Source organism: Xenopus tropicalis, chromosome 2 (genome assembly GCF_000004195.4).
Source record: "Xenopus tropicalis strain Nigerian chromosome 2, UCB_Xtro_10.0, whole genome shotgun sequence".
In the NCBI taxonomy this organism is placed as follows: Eukaryota; Metazoa; Chordata; class Amphibia; order Anura; family Pipidae; genus Xenopus; species Xenopus tropicalis.
Genome location: NC_030678.2, coordinates 56578717 through 56601987, shown reverse-complemented (window position 1 = coordinate 56601987; position 23271 = coordinate 56578717). Strand labels below are relative to the sequence as shown.

General features: G+C 39.1%; 1 protein-coding gene across 9 annotated transcripts in view; it reads right to left on the bottom strand.

Annotated features, from left to right (window-relative positions):
- Positions 1-23271, bottom strand: part of cask (calcium/calmodulin-dependent serine protein kinase (MAGUK family)) — a 172079-nt gene that overhangs the window by 53634 nt on the left and 95174 nt on the right. For 6 of the 9 annotated variants that reach the window (XM_012956939.3, XM_031895959.1, XM_031895960.1 and 3 more), the window contains exons 8-12: positions 22193-22315; positions 19724-19807; positions 16321-16420; positions 10018-10035; positions 8466-8587 (exon numbers count right to left, since the gene is read on the bottom strand). In XM_012956939.3, coding sequence (XP_012812393.1) covers positions 8466-8587; positions 10018-10035; positions 16321-16420; positions 19724-19807; positions 22193-22315 — 447 coding nt within the window. 9 annotated transcript variants of the gene reach the window in all.

The following is a 23271-nucleotide window of genomic DNA, read 5'->3' as shown; positions in this document are numbered from 1 at the left end:
GTAATTTGTGTGTTATAATGAGGGAGCTGACATCTGACAGCGCAGGGAGAATGGATGCTTGACACTGCAAGATGAATGGAGGACAGCTGATACTAGACACACAAAAAGGTATGGACGAGGGTTGACACCACCTGACTAAATGGAGGGTGCAATGGGAGGGACACAGGAAGGAGGACAGAGTTAGGGGACTGAGGATTGATATAAGGGATGGATGCTGCTAATATGTGTGCATGATGAAGTGTTAATAGCAGGGAGTGTGTATGCTGCATATTAATTTGCCTTTCTAATGTATAATATTCTGTACAATCAAATTAGCAGGAGGATTTGAGATCTTGCACTTCTTTTTTTACTATCTTCTATTTTCATAGAAAAATAAAGCTAGTTCCATGTATTCAGTTCTGACAATAAAAGCAAGTAATCGGCAAGCATAAAAGACAAATCAAGGAGAATCGCATGCATTATAAAAAATAGGTATGCACTTGTGTAAGAGGAATACAAAATGTAGTCTATCTAGATAATGTGAAGTGCTATAAATCAATGCAATACAAGTACTCTTATTAAAGAAAATCATTTATACATGTTTAACACACTAGACAAACAGCAGTTGCAGAGATAAATTATCAGGATTTTATCAGTTACTCTCTTTCCCCTTTTTATACCCCAAAACATTTACAAGAGAAAAGCTTATGAATATGCATTTATATGCATTCTGTTATTAAAGTCTAAAAACAAATATAGCTAAAACAAACTAGTACTAGAGGATTAGACTAGAGGTTTGCTAACCATATATAACACTGATGATCCAACAAAGGAGCTCCCCACAATAGATTTTTTTTGGACATCTTTTGAGTCAGTGACACAGCACATGCTCAGTGTGCTCTGGGCTGCTGCTGCTGAGAAGCTAAGTTCAGAGGGTTGTTGCAAATGGTTTTGCCTTCCATAGAAGCTGAGGCTACAGGGGTGGTTCTTACATTTTGATGCTATTTTCACTCTACTTTGTAATGTAATGAAAATGAATAATGTATCAAGACATTTATATTCCATATTCTGTGTTGGTCCCTAAGCTCAGGTGACAGCAGCACAGAGCATGTGCAGTGAATCAGCAGAAAAAAAAGATGTGGAGCCACTGGGGATATCTTTGGAGGCACAGATCTTTACAGCTAAAGGACTGGGGCTGGTAAAGAATGCCAAAATATCATGTGCAGCATTTCTGTCCTGCTTCTTTCTAAACCTTCAGTTCTCCATTAAATGCAGTTAAAATGACTAGATGTAACACTCCCCTTTGGCAGACACACAGAACTATAAGATTAAAAACATTGTCTGTTCTGTAAGGTTAGTGTTGTATTGCACACTGCCCCTGCCCTGCAGCTGGAGAGATTCCTCCCCTCAGACTATTACATGCACTTCAACAAACTTTTACCATTATTTGTTAACTTGTTAAGATTTGCTTTTTATAAAACAGAAAAAACTTGGGCCGCAGCTTATTATTTTACGTTGTCGACCATCAATAGTTTTTTTTATGCAACCAACCTGTAAGAGACCCAACTACAACATATATCTGTAATTCTGAAGCTTTTGCATTTGATTTGCCTATCTAGGACAAAAAATGTAATGACCTGAAACAAGCAGATGCCACATTTGAAACAAGTTTAATCTACCTGTCGGCATAAAAACTTTTAAGGGTGTCACCCAGGAAAAGAACATTTTCCTGTTCTGAAAGTTGCTCCATTTATATTCAGTTGAAGCACAGTTTTAATGCACAGTGGGCAGCTGGATGTCATTTATGAAAATCTGCAAGTGACAGGGCTATTTGTAGTCTTCATCAAAATCCCAGGAACAAAAGTTTAGTTGCTCTGCAATACAGGGTTTTACTTAAAAAGAACCGTGGATCTACATAGGTCTAGAAGATGTGAATTAAAATGAGTGTCAAGAATGCATTCATTTTGTGAAATTACTATTGGTATCCACATGATCCTGATTTTCACAGCTTCTGATACTGTATCAGGCTTCTAAATGCACACTATGTACACATTCAGAACTGAATTCACAGCACATTCTTGTAATATATATGGCACTAAAACCATAATTTATAAAGGTAATGTAATTTCCCAGCCCTGCTTAAGCCAATTTTTAATGATTTCACCGTACCTTGAACTTGATAGTAACTAAGCTAGGAGATATCAATACCTTTAATGTTATAAAACTTTAAACATATTTAAAGGACATGTAAACCCCCCCACACAAAATTTTAATCAGTGAACAGCCTCTTTGAAATCTTTCAATACCTGCTACACTGGTTGTCCAGAGGTTAACAGTAAGGCTGCAACATCCCCTTAATCACTTGGATTTCCTTCTCCTCCTGTAACCCACTCAGGCCCCACCCTCAGGAATTTGCTTTGGCTGTTGGCTTGTGGGCTCTAGCTGTCTGCTTCAATTTTTTTCTCCCAACCTCCTCTCCTGAGCTCAGCTCAAACAAAGCAGAACTTTTATCAGACAGTTGTGCCTGTGTGAGCCTGTATTCTTGATGAAATGCATGCTGAATAAGGGTCTGTGTGTATGTGTGTATGCTGTTTGCAGATTTAAATGTATCCAATTATGTATCACAGGAAAAATGGCCACCAGGTGAAAGCTGCTATTTGTTTTATGAAAATGTGATGGTGCTGGCAAGCAGAGGGGATATATGCAGTACAAATGATGCCATTAGGGTGGGGGTGACATGCCCAACTGATATACATTGTAGGCAAATGTAGGCTTTACATGCCCTTTAAGTCATGGTGATCCAAATAACAGAAAGACCCCATAAACCAGAAAACCCCAGGTCCCATCATTCAGGGTTTTAATGATCTGCCAGAGCACCAGAGAATCCCCAGTTGTCCCAAGCCCTAGTGGCCTATAGCCTAGGGCAGGCCCATTCCCATCAGCTCCATTTTTAACCATAGGCCAATAAATCACCTATAACAGGGCTGTCCAACTGGCGGCCCGCGACCCCCCTCTGTGTGGCCCCCCACCTGTCAGGCTGCTTTGATGATTTACCTTTGTGGAAGCTTAAAATGGTATCAGCACAGAGATTAAATGGCCCCCTGCATGGTTCACACCTCATATTCAGGCTGTAATCCCCCTGTATTGTTTAAATATGTAATCCCCTGTACTGTTCACACCTTTTAATTCTTGCATTGTTCACCCCCTGCAGTGTTCACACCTCAGGCTCAGGCTGTAATCATCCACATTGTTCCCCTGTTCACATCTCAGACTTTAGAAGCAGTGCCAGCATTGTGTCAGTGTATGCTGTCTGTGTGTGCCCTATATATAGGGCAGAGAGAGTATGGTACACACAGGGAGGGTATGTGCCATACTCTGCCTGCACTATGCGGTCTGTGTGTCCAATACTCTGTCTGCCCTTAGCTGCCTGTGTGTGCCATACTCTGCCTGCCCTTAGCTGCCTGTGTGTGCCATACTCTGCCTGCCCTTAGCTGCCTGTGTGTGCCATACTCTGCCTGCCCTTAGCTGCCTGTGTGTGCCATACTCTGCCTGCGTGTGCCATACTCTGCCTGCCCTACCCTGCCTGTGTGTGCCATACTCTGCCTGCCCTACCCTGCCTGTGTGTGCCATACTCTGCCTGCCCTATGCTGCCTGTGTGTGCCATACTCTGCCTGCCCTACCCTGCCTGTGTGTCCATACTCTGCCTGCCTTAGCTGCCTGTGTGTCCATACTCTGCCTGCCTTAGCTGCCTGTGTGTGCCATACTCTGCCTGCCCTTAGCTGCCTGTGTGTGCCATACTCTGCCTGCCCTACCCCCTGCCTGTGTGTGCCATACTCTACCTGCCCTATGCTGCCTGTGTGTGCCATACTCTGCCTGCCCTATGCTGCCTGTGGGAGGTGAACCTGGCAGGGGTTTGTTCTGGGAGTTTGTTAGCATTTGAAAATAGTCATTATATGGTCCCTAAGATGTGTAATTATGTGCTGGGGGTTGCTGTGCTATCCACAGGGGAAGAGGAGGCATAGATATTTAAGGTTGTGTCTTAATATGGCATAATATAATTATTTCTTATATGAATAAAGGGTGATATCCCTACAGTGAGCACCAACCATTTGGGGTTTTGCTGCGCTATCACCATTAATTTGGGTATAGTCTTAAAAGCTCTTGTGATAACATGGGTGTGGGTTTAAGTGGGTGTGGTTTAAAAAGGAGGAGTGGTCAAACTGGCTTCCATTATCAGCCCTCTACTGCATTGGCCAGAAAAATTCCGTCCCTCTGTACCACAGAAGTTGGACAGCGCTGACCTATAACATTTGGCATGATCTCTATCTTATTGTTGTAATAGTGGGTCCTAGATGTCAGGTTTGCTGATTGCTAGGCCCAGTCAGCCTCTGAAAGCATTGCAGATAATAAACAAATAATGAAGATTTCTCTTATTTAATGAACAAATAAAAAAGTTTGCTGGAGGATGCAAGTTAGACCACTTCCCTAATATGACTGCAAAATATGATCAGGGTAGGGGGGAGGAGAGAGACTGCCGCCTGGGGACTACATTAAACTGGAGGCCCCCAAACTTCTGTAAAAGGGGCAGTGTTTGGGAGAATCAGGGGCAGGGCTTGGGTGGGTCAGGGGGAGGAGTAGCTGGGCATTGGTAAGATCCACAGCTACTTAAGGCAACTGTGAACATAATCACTGCATATCAACTTAGATGGCAAACATGAATTACAGCTATATGTGCTGTTTGAATTAAAAAGTATGTGAACTATTTTTATTAACCCATTCATTTTCACAACTAAGACTCTGCTATATTTACTTTGCTCCAATACTGCAAACAGAAATGCTGGCGCTAAAAGAGACTTTATGGGCATGGCTGAAGAGAGGCGACCAGGTCCAGGCAGGATTCAAACATTAATAAAAAGACAGCTAGCGAGTCTACAGGCCCCCTTGCCCTGTCTTATCGAGGGCATTTACCCAAAGGAACTCACAAGCAATTAACTCGGCTAAAATTTACTGGTCTGTCAACCAAACAGCACAAGTAAAAAACACACACACATTATATATATAACTTTGCAAAAATCGTCACTCACCAATCCAAAGGCAATGGCCGGGTGCTAACCCAAAGTATCCATCCAGCACAAATAGAAAGAACTCATGGCTTTGGTGTCCAATAAGTCAGTTATTTATTTAAGCATACTATCTACGCGTTTCAATCCAGTCAGGCAGGGGCGAGCCAAGCCGACCGGGCGCCCTAGGCAACCCGGTCGGCCAACTCCGCCCACCTCCCCGCCCCCCCCCCCGAACGGCGCATGCGCGCCAAAGCACGGGAGGAGGTGCAGGGGGGGACGGTGCGATTAGATCGGTCAAAGTAGCACTAGGGGTAGGCAGGAGAGGCTCCTGCCTGGCGCCCCTCAATCGTTGCGCCCTAGGCAGCTGCCTCTTCTGCCTACCCCTAGTTCCGGCCCTGCACTCAGGATCACCATCAGGATAGTGAACAGGAAGTGAAGTGTCAGGTTAAATACAAAAAGCATCCAATCAGTGCACTTGATGCATTAACACATTCCATACCATATATAGTGAATACCCATATACCAAAACCCTAAAAGACATAGCAGGCACTTAAATGTCCCAATGACTTATTGGACACTAAAGCTGCGAGTGCTTTCTATTTGTGCTGGATATATATATATATATATATATATATATATATATATGGTGTATATACAGTGGCTTGCAAAAGTATTTGGCCCCCTTGAACTTTTCCACATTTTGTCACATTACAGCCACAAACATGAATCAATTTTATTGGAATTCCACGTGAAAGACCAATACAAAGTGGTGTACACGTGAGAAGTGGAACGAAAATCATACATGATTCCAAACATTGAACATTGAACACTGTTCAAGTGATCATTCAGGAATGGAAGGAGTATGGCACAACTGTAAACCTACCAAGACAAGGCCGTCCACCTAAACTCACAGGCCGAACAAGGAGAGCGCTGATCAGAAATGCAGCCAAGAGGCCCATGGCCCTCTGGACGAGCTGCAGAGATCTACAGCTCAGGTGGGGGAATCTGTCCATAGGACAACTATTAGTCGTGCACTGCACAAAGTTGGCCTTTATGGAAGAGTGGCAAGAAGAAAGCCATTGTTAACAGATAACCATAAGAAGTCCTGTTTGTAGTTTGCCACAAGCCATGTGGGGGACACAGCAAACATGTGGAAGAAGGTGCACTGGTCAGATGAGACCAAAATGCAAAACGCTATATGTGGTGGAAAACTAACACGGCACATCACTCTGAGCACACCATCCCCACTGTCAAATATGGTGGTGGCAGCATCATGCTCTGGGGGTGCTTCTCTTCAGCAGGGAAAGGGAAGCTGGTCAGAGTTGATGGGAAGATGGATGGAGCCAAATACAGGGCAATCTTGGAAGAAAACCTCTTGGAGTCTGCAAAAGACTTGAGACTGGGGCGGAGGTTCACCTTCCAGCAGGACAACAACCCTAAACATAAAGCCAGGGCAACAATGGAATGGTTTAAAACAAAACATATCCATGTGTTAGAATGGCCCAGTCAAAGTCCAGATGTAAATCCAATCGAGAATCTGTGGTAAGATCTGAAAACTGCTGTTCACAAACGCTGTCCATCTAATCTGACTGAGCTGGAGCTGTTTTGCAAAGAAGAATGGGCAAGGATTTCAGTCTCTAGATGTGCAAAGCTGGTAGAGACATACCCTAAAAGACTGGCAGCTGTAATTGCAGCAAAAGGTGGTTCTACAAAGTATTGACTTAGGGGGACTGAATAATTACGCACACCCCACTTTGCAGTTAATTATTTGTAAAAAATGTTTGGAATCATGTATGATTTTCGTTCCACTTCTCACGTGTACACCACTTTGTATTGGTCTTTCACATGGAATTCCAATAAAATTGATTCATGTTTGTGGCTGTAATGTGACAAAATGTGGAAAAGTTAAAGGGGGCCGAATACTTTTGCAAGCCACTGTACCTGGCTTTCCAATAAAATTGATTCATGTTTGTGGCTGTAATGTGACAAAATGTGGAAAAGTTCAAGGGGGCCGAATACTATATATATATTTCACCCCCCATCCCGTTTGACAACACCGTTGGTGGGCCAAACAGAGTCGCATTGTCTTTCCAATGCAAACGTTGCCTAATTATAGAACAGTTCCTTTGCAATTTTTCACAGTTTACAGTATATGTTGCACACCAGTTCAGGATTATCCCACCAACTACTGCTTTGGGCCCCGGAGGGGTGCATAACAGTACCACAGAACAGGGAAAGTGTATATTGAGTCAAAAAGTATGTCACTGTAAACATTACACAAGTTTATAACAGATGTTATAGACTGAAAGCTTTTGAATAAAAGTATTTCACAACATGAATGATATTAAATCAATATAACAAAATGAAATGTTCCTTTTAAGCAATCAATGCTCCTAAGCTAATAAAGCTGCAACCCATGGAACATATATGCAAAGATTGTCATCAAGTGATCTATGGGGTCTGGAAAAAAAAAATTTACACAATAAAAAAATAGGAAAAAGAAAGGACATTAAGCAATGTAAAATCCATCAACTGAAAGCAGCTAAACATGCTCCACTTTTCCCAGAAATTTGCTGTGATTCCAATTACTCTAATAAAATCGCACACTGGATATTCTGCCTCAGATGTTTTCCAGGAAAAAGTTACCAGAACACAAGCCAAGGGGATGGCTGACGAAAGTGTAGATTAAATGTTTCAGTAGCCATAAAGCATGGTGCTCCACTGTCGCCAATAGGTAAACCTTGTACTTTGCTGTATATTATTGATTGTACTGGATTGTGCTGGTTTTGGTTTGAATGACCCTTGTATCCTAATAAGGGGGGCCACTTATTGGACACATTCTAAATATAAATCCCATGTGCACTTCCTGTTTCACAACTAACATTATTTTTATATGCATTTTTGTGTGTGTGTGCAAGCATGTGTGCCTATTATTTGTAATAATTAAATTCATGTTCTTTTGTTTTTTTTTTCCATTTACTTTGGCTAAGATGAAAATATGTTGGCCCTTTTCAATGGAAATATTAAACCAATACAATATTCTCATTCAACAATAGGTTTCATTGTCTTATCTCACAGTACATGCAAGGGAAATGTAAACCAGATAACCACTACCTGATAAGCAAATTAGAAAAATCAAGGGAAAAGTAAATCACATAACCACTACCCAATAAACAAAATAAGAAATATGCCCCAACCACAGTAAAGTTTTAATGGTAAAATTGGTAGAATTTAAAGGTTTTCACAGTGAATAAAACTAAATTAAACAGCAATGGTAACATTTTCTGCTAACAAAAAAACTGAGAACCTCTAAAATCATAGCCTAACAACACCCTTTAGACTTCCATAAAGTCAAATGAACAGAGCTGAGATTATTACAAGTGCATATGGGCACATTTGAATACAGAGAAGAGGTAAACTTACATCTAGGAGAGTGTGCAAATGTTGATCTTGGAAAACACTATGAAGGAAATCGAGGTCCTTCTCACTGCAGTCTGTGAGCGCATGAATCTCTTCTAGGCTATCCAGTACTTGTGACACCGCTCCTGTTAGCAAATAAAGGGGGGAAGGGGGGTGGAAGACAAACACTGAACTCAAAGAAGCAAAGATTTATAGCAAAACAAATTATTGACTAGCTATGATTAATGAATAGCATGAGCTACAGGCACTGCTTTATTCAGAGACACTCAAACAATGAATACAAAAATACACTGCAGAACTAAATAAACAGGAGTAGAAAAGAAAACAAAATGGCCATGTGAATAAATAAATGCAATTTTCTTACCCTCTCAAACACAACTGCCTATTAAATGTGAAACAAAAGGTGAGGATGTAAAGGAAACCGATTTCTAATATAACCACTTTTGGGCCAGAATGTAGCTCATTGTTGAAGCAGATATTTGTTATGCAGGACATGTAACACACTGCTTACAAGCCAGCAGTTTGTGTGTTAAACTGTGAGTGATTAAAACAAGTTTTGGTGATACTACTACTGCTCCTGGTGGTATCTTTTAGAAACGGTAAGTGCAGAAAAAAAAATATTTTATTGCTTATACTCTCAATGTTTTATTACATGTTTCTCCAGTAAAGTTTTACTAATGTGAAATTGCATCTCCCTCCTCTGCCATCTCCCAATACCCAATCTATCACACTTAGTCAAATTTATAATTATTTATATGTATTAAGACTCTGGTTACATAGACCCAGCCTTATTATGTATTCTGTAATGTTTCTGTTTGCAAAGTTCCTCAATATGTTGTACATATGTGTCACTATGAAATGTTCAAATGTTGTGGAAACCACTCAGGTGTGATTTAATAAAGTCTATATTGGCTTTTATTTAACTTTAGCTGGACTGCCAGCCTACAAAAGTCTCTTTGGCATTACACTAGTGTATCTGTTCCTATCCGATTTGCTTTCAAGCTAGGTATTTCAAAACGAGCACCTGCTTTGAGAGCAACATTAAAAGGGTGAATAACATCTTGCTGGCGAGCCACTAGTTGCAGATCACTGGCTTGTGGTTTCCAAGGAGCATTTCTCCTCTACTCTTTTAAAGTTCCTACATACAGTATAAGGCATATTTACCAAGTCCAAAGAAAGCATTTTAACCTTTGTGCAGTTCATATTACCCCCTCCACCCCATGCTGCAGCAAATAACCGAAATATATTTACACAGTTTAAGTGGTAACATTTTTTGTGTAAATTAGAGAACTATTTGAGGAAGGTCTCTAGAAGATGCATGAATTCAGAAAAAAGGTGACTAAAAAAAGAAGGGTGATCAAGGGAAAAACCATGCTACAAAAGAAAAGTCATGGAACAAGATAATGTTTGAAAAAAATTTGATTTATTAAAAAAACTTTGGTAAATAGGCTCTTATGAGTATAAGCACCTATGCTGCCAGATGAGAACTATTAAGCAACAGTGACTAATGCATTAACAAACAGAAAGAAGTTATAGTGAAAGAAGGGATACCTACTTTCTGCTGCTAGAAGTCCTAGTGAAGAAGCATTAAAAGGGAAAGTAAGATAATCAGCCAAAGCAAGTTACAAACAGACTGGAGTTAGCAAAGCTTGTATTAGCAATTCCATAGTTGGGGGAAAAGGTTTTTTTTTATAAAAACAAACATGTTAAAGCATTGGTTCTCCAACTGTGTATCAGGCTTCTGCATTACGATTACTATATAGCTAAAGGAAACCACAAATATCACGCTTGACAATAATAAGATTTGTATACTCATTTTTAAACCAACAGTTATACAGTACAGTGCCCCACACAGTGGGCAAAGTCTAAAATAAATGGCCAATTGTGACCATTTTTTACACTATAAAAACTTTTATATATATTTACATGTTTATGTCAATATTTTATATATATATATAAGTTACTGTACTAGTTTCTGTCAGGTTACAGTGAGTGTGCCTTTTCAGAATGTCACTCACTGCACTGCCCATGCCCCTCTATTTGCCAATTAAAAACATAAAATTAAATTAAAATGAATTGGACTAACCCTGAGGAAGAGCACTGGTCGTGCTGTGTGTGCAGCACTCTTTCTAGGAAGAGCACTGGTAGTGCTCGAAACGTTGGAACTTTTTCAATAAAAACATTTTTTCTTTGCATCAAGCCCCTGTGTGTGCAGCAGTCATTCTATTATATTTTTGTTTTTGACCTGCACCGAAGGCATTTGGACTTTTTTTTTTGTCTTTCTCTGTAATTTTGAGAAATGCTGGATGTCCAGCAAAACATCAGTTGATATTTACACAATAAAAATGTTTTTGTCCTGTGAGTGCAGAGGTTTGATACTATGAATATTATATAAATACCTAATAGGCTCTCCAGGTCGACTAGAGTAGTCGAATTGAAGAAAGAACTGAACAGGAAGTGGGGGCGGGGCTTCACTCTGCACAAGGAAGCAAAGAAAAACGATCACCTGCTGACTGAGGAACCAGGTCAGATTGTGATAGTTTAATACAACAAGATTGCAATACGCGAATTACAATCTTATGACTAACAGCTGTGAAGCCTGAAAGTCTCTGGCACGGTTTTGCCACTTTGCCCCCTCCAAGCTCCCTCCCGCAACAGCTATTCTGTGTGCTGACCTGCCATAAATCTGCAGAACTGCACAGCTGAGTTCAAAGGAGCCATCTTTCCCTGTCTTCTGATGCTCTTCTGTTAGGCTAATGCCACACCATGCGTATGGCGTATATTTTCGGCAAGCCGAAAAATGCGTCATGCTCTTCTACCTGTGCCTGCACTGGAATGAATTGAATACACTTGGGTGCAGGCACATGTAGCGGATATCCACATAAAAACGTGAGACATCACATTTTCATCGTATTTTTATGCGGATTTCGGCTACATGTGCCTGCACCCAAGCATATTCCATTCAGATAGGAGCGTTTGGCGCGTACTTTTTGCAAGTGTTTTTTTCGGCTTGCCAAAAATATATGCTATATTCATGGTGTGGCATGGATTTGTCGACATCTGCCGACATGGATCTTGCACAAACATACACAGCTGAACCTACCTCCTGAATGAGCTTGGACTGTTCATGATCCTTTAAGATCCGTACTGACAGGAAAGATTAGAAGTCAGGGGAATATGGGGAACTCCTCTACAGGGAGCTGCAGATTTAAGAAAAGGTCGGCACACAGGGAAACTTTTGAAGAGAATATAGGGTGCATTTTTCTGTCTTTGCTTTCAGGCTACAACTAAGTAAGCATTTATTAAGATTTATTAAATTATGAGTTTAGAGGTTAATACATTAAAAATGTACCCACATTGTATTCATGCCTATGGGATTTTTAGGATTGTATTTATCAATGGGTGAAAGTTATCACTCACCATTTGATAAATATACTTCTAAAAATCTTATAGGAATGAATAGATTTAGATAGATATGAATTGATATTAATAAATCTTGCCCCTAAGTGTGGGGGTGGAAGCTAATTTTTTACTTTTAAATCTATAACTGGTTACCATAATACCAATTTTAAAAGTCCTTAAACAGGTGCACCAGCAGAATGGTGTGCAATTAACATTTTTACACGAACCAACACTGTTTTAGCACAGATATGCCAAACCCGAAAGTAAACAGCACCCACATGTCATGCAGCTCTTTACAGAGTTCATCAACCCATCCCTCAAACCATACCACATGTGCCCTTTATTTGCTAAATATGACAAAAACACATACTGAACTGCTATTAAGAATCAAGTGATGCATTTATTTAGGGCTGTCTGAAGATAAGCACAATTGCCAGGATCATTAAACTCACACAAGTTACTAAGATCCCAAAACTGCCATTTGGCAACTTATTAAGGCGAGGAATCAGGTTACAAATACATTTTAGGTGATTTCAAAAGTGATTTAGGTTGGGCAATGCAGGCAACACTGTTGGGATTTGTTCTACTTTAACCTTCTTTAGAAAAAATTGTTTTACACTGACTATGAATAATTCATTTTTAACGCATATGAGATGTGCCCTTTAGAGAGAGATTTAATGCATAGGATCATTTTTGTACAATTCATTAAGCAGGAATAAAATCTATCCAAAACACAGGTACAACAAACCAGAAGTACCAGACTGGAACCTAAGTAAAACCTAACCCTCATTAATAAACACCATAAGAAAAAAACATATGTCTGTTTTTTCTTTCTGAAACATATGTCTCAGAAAATCAGTATCTGGTGTGATATATGGTCAGTATATATCTGCTTATAACCCCCTCCATGAAAAGAATAACCTCACAGAATAAAGCTTATGAATGTAAGATTTACAAATGATAAGGTTAGGCTAGGCAGCTTTGGCTAAAATTGCTTAATTTACTTCAGAAACAGTTTGGCACTTTTTATCCTTGCATAGACAAATCTACTTCCTGTTACTCTACCTTGCAAACAACAGACGTCCCATCTTTATGGCATGGAATTTAGATAAACTTTTAAGATCACAAGACAGAGGAGGAACAATTATATTTAAAAGACTGCTACTTTTAAGCACTTGGAAGATGAACAATAAGAATTTGAGGCAGAACAAAAAGATGAACTCAGTATTAAAGGAGACATATTGGATAAATGGGAAAACCCTAATTTTGTAGGCAATTATGAATAATATACGGTGCTGGTTTCACTTTATTGGAGCTCCCTATAGATCCTATCACTTCTCTGTCCGAGTTTGAAATGGAGAGTGGGCGTGTCCTAATGGTCCCTGCCAGAGGCACAGTAGGAGGGGGAGAGCCAATCACAGCCCTGCACTCACACAAGCAAAGACAGGCTTCAGTTCCCTATCAGGTCAGCCTAGCTGCTGATTGGTTCCTTTCTTATAGTGCAGTGTACGGAGGGCCGCCGGCTCCCCAGCTCATCCAGAGAATTCAGCCAACAGGAAGTGGAACTGATGGGCGGGACTAGTGGAGTTTTGGTGGAATTTCTCAATAAATCAGTCTGGAATACAACTTTTTTTTAAGCTCATTCCTTCTATATCTAGAGGAGTATAATTCTCTGGTACATTCTTAATTTTTATAGGATATGTCTCCTTTAAAGCTAAATAAAAATAACATATATCTGGACTGTCAATGTGACAACATCCTTTAAAGTGCCCATGGTGTTTGTTCAAACCTGCAACATTGCTTCAGTTGCAAAATCCAAGGAACAACATCTGAACTCAAATGTAGACAGGTGACATCAGGCCACAACAACTGGTCAACCAATGATCATTAATTTTCATATTTTTCTTCAACTAGACTATGATCACCATGCCATTCTAAAGATCCATCAAGCCAAGAAAATATTGATATTGGAATTGTTTCAGTGCTAAGACTATAGCTTAAAGGGGAGGTTCACCTTTCAAGGATCTAATTATCTGATATCGCCCACCTTAGGTGGGCATTTCAGGAGAAGATCCGCTCGTTTAGTGACCTTGCCAAATGTCACTAAGTCTGGTTTCTCAGCACAGGAGGGCTGGCAGAGAGAGGGGAGTTCAAGATCTTTTTAGTTGTACCTTTTCCAGGAAGATATATTAAAAATGCTGCATTTTTGTAAATGAAACCTTATTCCAAAAATATTATTTAAATGGGCTATTTGTTTTCTGAAACTGTTATAAAGATAGAAATCCCCTTTCATAGGGTTAGAAATCAAACTGAGCAAATAATACAGAATATAGAATAATTTGAGAAAAGTAAGATAATAAGTAAAATGGTGCATGTATCCAGAATTATAGCATAATTCCAACATACAAGAAAAAAAACAAAAAAACAACATAAGGCCACTGGCAATAAATGCAATCCTACTGGTGAGGATACATTAATTCCAGTTCTATGCTAAGTTATTTCAGGGTAAAATACCTATCCATATCATAGAACTGGAAATGATAAATCCGTACTAGCACACACACACATTATCTTACAAAAATGCAGATGGAAGACTTAAAATTTAGCAGTAGAAATTTAGTATATAATTGTCAGCCTCATCCTAAACCTGCTGTACATGAAGCAATACAATTAGGCAGGTTTGTAGTTGAGCAGTAACCCTTAACACGTGGGTCACAATAAAAATATTTCACATAAAAAAAAGCCATGGCCACATGAGGAAAAGTGAGAATCTTGCTTCAGGCAGCACTATTGACCCATTTCCCCCACCTTAACACAGTGCAGCAGTGTTAAAGGAGAAGGAAAGTCAAAATCTATTAAGCACACTATTAAATAGTGCTACTATTGCTGTGTAAAAACGCTATATTCCTGACTTGCCTAATGAAAGATTTAGAGAGATACACATACTAGAACCTACATACTTGTTTCAGTGAACGGCGCCGCCATCTTGTCCAGCGTGTCTGTATGGGCTGAAAAGCACAAGACAGCCCCCCCTCCGCTCCTGCCACAAAGCCTCCGCCGCTCCCCGCTCCTGCCACAAACCCCCCAAGCTCCACAAACCCCCCCAAGCTCCCCGCTCCTGCCACAAACCCTCCGCAGCTCCTGCCCCCCCGCTCCCCCCACCTGCTTGTCACAGAGTTTACCGATGCTGCGTCGCCATGGCAACTGGACGCTCCTGCTGTGTGCGCATGCGCCGCTTGCAGTAACAAGTCGACAAGTCTTGAAGGAGCAATGCATTATGGGAATCTTCTCTACACTGCTCAGCGTTTTTTTTTCCTGTCTGGCTTCTGATCGGGTGAAGTATGGGGAGACTTAAAGGAACAGTAACACCAAAAAATTAAAGAGCTTTAAAGTAATAAAAATATAATGCACTGTTGCCCTGCACTGGTAAAACTGGTGTGTTTGCTACAGTAACACTACTATAATTTATATAATAAGCTGCTGTGTAGCCACGGGGGCAGCCATTCAAGCTGGAAAAAAGGAGAAAAGGCACAGGTTACATAGCAGATAACAGATAAGCTCTGTAGAATACAATAGTGTTTTATCTGTTATCTGCTATGTGCCTGTGCCTTTTTTCCTTTGAATGGCTGCCCCCATGGCTACATAGCAGCTTTTTATATAAATTATAGTAGACTTGCTGAAGTAAACACACAACTTTTACCAGTGCAGGGCAGCAGCACATTATATTTTAGTTACTTTTATACACTTTCATTTTTTGGTGTTACTGTTCCTTTAAGGGAACTATTGAGAGAACTGAAGGTATGCCTGCAGCTTGAGATTAACTCTTTATTAGCCTTTCCTTCTCCTTTAAGCATGGGGGCGAAGTGGAGCAGCAAGCGGCACTAAAGATAGCCCATATTTAAAAGATTTTATTATAAAACAAAAGTCTTTGTACCAATATGTCCTATTGGATTATAACAGGTTTCATAATAAACCCAAACCTTTATAGGGGCATATAGGGGGTATTCATTTCAAACTTTCATTTTCCTTCCTTTTATATAAACTCTCTAAGCCAGGTAGCTGACCTTCTAAACTTTTAAAACTTGATACATTTGCCAACCACATCAGAGAAATGCAGGAAACTAGTGTGAAAAATTGTAACAGTTGCTGCAAAATACTTCAGTCAAGCTTGGGGATTCTGCACAGTAGGAACTGATGCAGAGAAATGTACCAACTAATTCATGATACTGTAGCAGTAAGCAAAGTCAGGGATCTAACTTACTGAGCTGCTACTGGTAATATGAGAGCAAAAAAATTAGACCGATTTTCATAATAGAAAACATTTTATAAAAAACTGAAGCAATATTTAATGTATGCTGCAGAGCTATGTTTCTAGTACAGTGCTCTCCCCAGAGCTCTGACTATCCTACTGCCTTTATACTTAATTACAGTTCATTTGTGTGAACACAAGACATACCTGATGATGTTGGGTCTTCTGAAAAGTCAGGTAACTCCTCTGGAGGATCCCCATAGAATGAATTAAATTTGTGGCTAGAAACGGCAGCTAGAACTGCTCCCTGCATAAATAGAATTATCATAGCTGTTACTTCAAGAGTGTTATGAGTAAGATTTAACATCTGAAAAAATGACATTCATTATTGCTAATTATTATTAGTTTCACATAACATTTCGCTACATTCTGACCAGCCTCTACAATTCTGTGAGCCAACTTACAAGGAGATGATTAAGCGGGGATGCATAATAGCTTATTTATATAAGATACAGGTATTGGACCCGTTATCCAGAATGCTCGGGACCAAGGGTATTCTGGATAAGGGGTCTTTCCGTAATTTGGATCTCCATACCTTAAAGTCTACTAAAAAATCAATAAAACATTAATTAAACCCAATAGGATTGTTTTGCATCCAATAAGGATTCTTTATATCTTAGTTGGGATCAATTACAAGGTACTGTTTTATTACTACAGAGAAAAAAGAAATCAGTTTTAAAATTCTGAATTATTTGATTAAAATGGAGTCTATGGGAGACGGGCTTTCCGTAATTCGGAGCTTTCTGGATAACGGGTTTCCGGATAAGGGATCCCATACCTGTATATGAAAGCTTTAGAGGAAACACACAAATTTTACCAGTGCTGTACATTATAGTTAAATACATCCATAACCTCTTCATAATGTTCCTTAAATGTGAACTGACTCCCAAGCTATTTTAACTTTTAGTATGTTAAACAATAAACAATTCTTAGCAACTTTTCAATTGGTCTTAATTTTGCCATCTTCTAACTATTTCCAGCTTTTAAACTTGGGTCACTGACCCCAGCAGCCAAATAAAAAAACCCTTTTGCTCTGTGAGGCTCAATTTTAGTGTTATTGTTATATTTCATTACTTACCTTTAGTCAGGCCTATGCTTTTCATATTCGAATAGCTCGCTCACACAAATGATTGGTTGCTAGGGTAATTTCATTACTCAACAATATAGCTGCTAAACTTCCAAACTGCTTAAAAGAGCTTAATAATTAAAAAGCCAAACATAATAAAAAAAAAAGACCAATTGCAAATTGTCTCAGAATTTCACTCAGTACTTCATATGTAAAGGTAATTTAAAGGTGAACAACCCCTTTAATAGTTTTCCATTGCAGCTCCTGAAGTGCATAGCTGTGCAACAGTGGCTAGCTCATATGGCCATATCACACAAGTTCCTACGTTGGATAGGGGTGATGGAGAGCAGGTGTATGCACAGTGGGAAGCTGTGGGCCTAGATAATTTTACACTGTCCTGGTCCCCAATCATTGCCATCCAACCTGGAAATAATAAAACACAAACATGGTGGCTGCAATAACCAAATGGCAGCTATGGACCGTGCATGATGACCTTTGGGTCATTGGTGAACTGGCACGTATAAACTGCAGTGATGGCTAAAAGGGGAATAGTTTATCCACTCCAATGCAGGGTTAGTGACAGCAATCAAGGGTTATATTAAGGCTACGGGTCTTCTGAGGATTACTTCGGAGTACCAAAACATTGGCCACACCCCTTGTGTGTGCGATATAAACAGCTGACATTTAAGCTATAATAAGTAGTTCATATAAATAGTTAACATGAATGATAAAGTGTTAATAAGTCAGTCAGTTAACTGGTGGAAGTGGAATTTACCTTAAGTTTTTTTTTTAATTCATTGGGGGGTCAGTGGAGTTTGTCCCTGCAAAGTGTCTCTGCATTGTCTTTTGCTTAATACGCAAGTTACTTAAGTCCTAAGCAAGTTAAGTAGCTTTCTAAGCAGTTTATCTGTAACTGAAGTAAATTTCGCGACATGACCGGGCCCCCCTAAGAAAGATTTCATGGAGTCTGGTACCCCCTCTACCCCCCTGATGGCGGTCCTGGGGGCCAGAACATAAACAGTAAAAAAAATCTATGGATTACTGTTTTCCACTTAAAAAAAAAAAAAAAAAAAAGAATGCGCATCATCTGTGCGTGTTGTAAGCATTGTACCCTCGTGAAAAATTCCTGTTACAGCAAAATAGCAAAATAAGTATTGCATAACTAAAAGAGCTGACAGCTATTTCCTTAAATTAAGCTCACAAAGCAAACTTTTTTTTCAAATACAGCCTGGTTAAAAATATGTAACCTATCAGTATAAATCTAGTCTTTAGCACGTAAGTAACATTTTAAAAAGTTATGTCATTATATCTCTGTATCTATTGCCATTGTAACTTGTAAGTGGGTTCAATTTGGTTAAAACAATGTAAAAGTGGAAAACTCTGATTATACACAAAAATGTAAACTTCAGTGCTCATAAAAACAAAAACAGTAAAGTAAATATTTGCCCAAACATGACACTCAAGGGGCCAGTGACTGGATCACATTGGGGGCTGATCACATTAAAATGAAAAGGATTAATACAGCGTGCATACAGTTTAATGGTAGATAAAGTTCATCAATAGAAATGTGGGGTCTAGGTGCACATGTTCCAGAACCTGCAGAACACAGTAATTCATAGAAGACTGTAGTAGGCATACACAGATCCAGAATAGCCATCTAAGTTTATGAAAAAGTATTATTATTATACTTATTATTACAAAAAATGTAAGGTGTACAAGATTCATAGAAGACTGTAGTAGGCATACACAGATCCAGAATAGCCATCTAAGTTTATGAAAAAGTATTATTATTATTATACTTATTATTACAAAAAACGTGCACATATGCACTTCATCATATCCTTGTTATAAAGTTATACTTTATAATACTACAATCTTGTATGAACTTCCTACTTGGGCTGCAGGTCTGGGGTATGGGCACATGGACTCCACATTTTTACTGGTGGGACAGGTAGCAGACATCACCCACTGCCATGGTCCTCAAAAGACCAGATTTTATTTCTGTTCCGATCTACAGTTCTTACCATAAACCAAAAGCAAACAGGATAAAAATTTGGTTTTGGTACGCTATGTCTCGTGCACAATTTTACAGAATCCTGACATTCTCAGTGCTCAGTTAAGGCAATTAGGTTTCCATTAGGGATGCACCAAATCCAGGATTTGGTTCGGTATTCGGCCAGGATTCGGCCTTTTTCGGCAGGGTTCAGATGCTAATTAGGATTTGGAACGGTTAAATGTCCTTGAGAATATGGAAGTGGCAAACTTTACAACGTTTAACCCTTTGAATCCTAATTAGCATATGCTAACAAGGATTCAATTTGGCTGAATCCCTTTCGATGGATTTGGGGGTTCGGCCGAACCCGAAAAACTAGGTTTGGTGCATCCCTAGTTTACAGTTGACTGCCTTTTAATAACAAAAGGACATAAATTTCCCTTATTGGTCACTACTCTGCTCTTGCATTTAAATAAATAAATTCTGCTTACCTTTAATTTCCGTCTTGCATTGAATTTTCTCAGCTGTTCTACAGTTTCTGGTAGATGAATCTTATATGCATAGCGATCTCTCTCCTGGATTAGAAAAACACAATGGTGAATTTAGCAAACAACCCAAACCTTATCAAGCAATGCTGTTAAAGAAGGTGGTAAAGGTAAAATCATGGGAGGTGCCAAGTCTGGAGTACTGTTCACTGAGAACTGTGCCTCCATATTCCTCTGGTCCTTCAGGCATCCCTGTCAGTTTCAGATGAACGCATGTGCAGTAAAAAAAACCCTTTTCTGCAAGTTCTGTACAGCACAAGCGCAGATGTTGGGCAGGGGACACCTGGGAGGAAGGAAGAAACAAAATGGCAGAACTAGAGCTCAGTAAACAGTACCCCAGACTGATACGTGAAGCAAAAGAGCGCCACCCTTGAGTTGCAGGTAAGCTATTAGAAGGATTTGGGACGAGTATGCTAACAAAACTGCACCATCCAGTGATTTCACCTTTGCTTTTCCTTTAAGAGGTGAAATCACTGGAGGGTGACATATACAGTTTTTTAAATAAATAGGTATAACGTAGATACTGTATAAGATTCAGCTGAGAAGCTTACAATCATAATCAATGTAAATACCTTAGATACCCTATGAATACCTATACATAGCCTAATTTTATGTTATTTTCCAGTCAAGGCTTTTGATGAGAAAAGTTGCAAAGACAACCAAAATAATAATATTTCTACAAATGTTTAGAATTAATAAATGATGATGGCATTGAACGCAAAAAATGGTTTTCTGCATCTTCACATTAATCTAGAACTAAGCCTGTAAACCTGACCAAAGAATTCTCCACTGCATGATCATGCAAGATTTATCTTTAGCAAAAATAAAGTATTTTGACTGAACAGCATCCAAGTCCTTGGTTTTCATGGTTTTAACTACTGTTGGGACCTGAATTGAGCAACAAATATGGCATAACTCCAGTTGGACATCTTTGCAGGCATGGCATGCCAAACAGAAGGTTTGGCATTCTAGGTTTTTACACAGCCTGCACAGCTATACCATGCAACTATTTCCCTGTACAAAGCACAATATCCAATGTTACAATATTCTTTATACCTCTAATTTACAAAATAATAAATAAAAAAAAAAAAGAACATGCCATGATGATAACTATGTATAACATGGAGGAGGCAAAAAGTGAAAAACAAAAGAAGAAGTAAAAAAACATACAAACTAAAATGAAGGGATTATGCAACAGAAACAGATGTGGAGTATGAGATTATTTTTAAAGATGCAGATAGCATAGTTCGGTCAAATGATACAAACTAGGGCAGAGGCTGAGAAAATTTCTGGATATTTTTTTACAGCTTACACAATATTGCACAACCAGTGTGCTACAGATGCAATGATTCATTTCCTGGTACATTTATCAAGAGAAATATCTCATTGCACCTAGCAGCAATAATTTCTCCCAAGTAAAAGCTTGTTTTCTTTTTCACTGTTCAAGTATTGTCTGATAGTTCATATTATTATTAGTTCATACATCAAATCTACTACTGTGGCACTTTTTGCCAGCAATGTAGACTCTACACAACAGGCAGTTAATGGGTTCATTTATGTTAACATTTTATTTCTTCATTCATCAATAAATACCACTATATCATCTGATTTACTAAGCTAAAACTAGTAAACAATCATGGGGTCTACATCACTACCAACCAGTGCACTAGTGAACAATCATGTGGTCTATGTCGCTATTAGCCACAAGCTGGACTGATATACAAAAAAAATTCTAACTACTATACTTTTTGGGTTACAATTCTTTTTAAGGTTCTCCTACTCATCTTTCACTACATGTCCAAAACCAATGCTTGATGCCTGATGAAGGGCAGGAAAGGGCCAGCCCTACACAGTTTGTATCAGGAAATTCTTGTGTGGTCTCTATCGGTACATTGTTTCTCACAAAGCGGTGGCAGTGATGAGAAACCAATTTTGCTTTCAATATAAAAACTCCTTTTCATAAAAGCAGTTTATGTTTTATCTATGGTAAGACATAAAATTGTTGCTTAAATGGCCTGTTTACTACATATCTTCCTTACCAGAACTGGTATTAACAAAAGCAGTACAATTATTTTGTATATTGCCAAATGTAATTTCTAACCTCAGATAGGACTGTAGGTTAAAAAAAAAGTTTTCCACATAAACCTTCTTCCACATAAAATATGATTTCTATTTAGTGCTTCATCTAACTTTGTTATCCCATCAGTCAAAATTATGAATGTAAAATAACACAGAATACCGTGTACAAATTAATCATGCAAAAAAACTATTGTCAAATAGACTGTGCAGTAAGTATCACAACAACTGATTATATAGTAAAATTTGATAAACGACCCAAGTACATGCATGATAATTTGGGCATTTAATTGCAATCTGTGTAGAACAAAAAAGGAGAACCAAGAAAAGCATGATTACCTTTAGCCAAGGATGATTAAGTGCCTCATAAACAGTTATCCTTTCAGCAGGGTCCAGCATTAGCATGCGGCGTACCAGATCTTTGGCACTTTCTGATATATGGTTCCATTGTCTAGGATTCATCTAAGCAATATAAGAGAACAATTTGGATTACTAATGAAATTGCCCCACATGAGGACTCTTATGACATTATATATATATATATATATATATATATATATATATATATATATATATATATATATATACATACACACACACACACACACACACACAGTGGAGGAAATAATTATTTGACCCCTCACTGATTTTGTAATTTTGTCCAATGACAAAGAAATGAAAAGTCTCAGAACAGTATCATTTCAATGGTAGGTTTATTTTAACAGTGGCAGATAGCACATCAAAAGGAAAATCGAAAAAATAACTTTAAATAAAAGATAGCAACTGATTTGCATTTCATTGAGTGAAATAAGTTTTTGAACCCTCTAACAAAAAAAGACTTAATACTTAGTGGAAAAACCCTTGTTTGCAAGCACAGAGGTCAAACGTTTCTTGTAATTGATGACCAAGTTTGCGCACATTTTAGGAGGAATGTTGGTCCACTCCTCTTTGCAGATCATCTCTAAATCCCTAAGGTTTCGAGGCTGTCTCTGTGCAACTCTGAGCTTGAGCTCCCTCCATAGGTTTTCTATTGGATTAAGGTCCGGAGACTGACTAGGCCACTCCATGACCTTAATGTGCTTCTTCTTGAGCCACTCCTTTGTTGCCTTTGCTGTATGTTTTGGGTCATTGTCGTGCTGGAACACCCATCCACGACCCATTTTCAGTTTCCTGGCAGAGGGAAGGAGGTTGTCGTTCAGGATTTCACGATACATGGCTCTGTCCATTTTCCCGTTAATGCGAATAAGTTGTCCTGTGCCCTTAGCAGAAAAACACCCCCAAAGCAAAAATGTTTCCACCCCCATGCTTGACGGTGGGGACGGTGTTTTGGGGGTCATAGGCAGCATTTTTCTTCCTCCAAACACAGCAAGTTGAGTTAATGCCAAAGAGCTCTATTTTGGTCTCATCAGACCACAGCA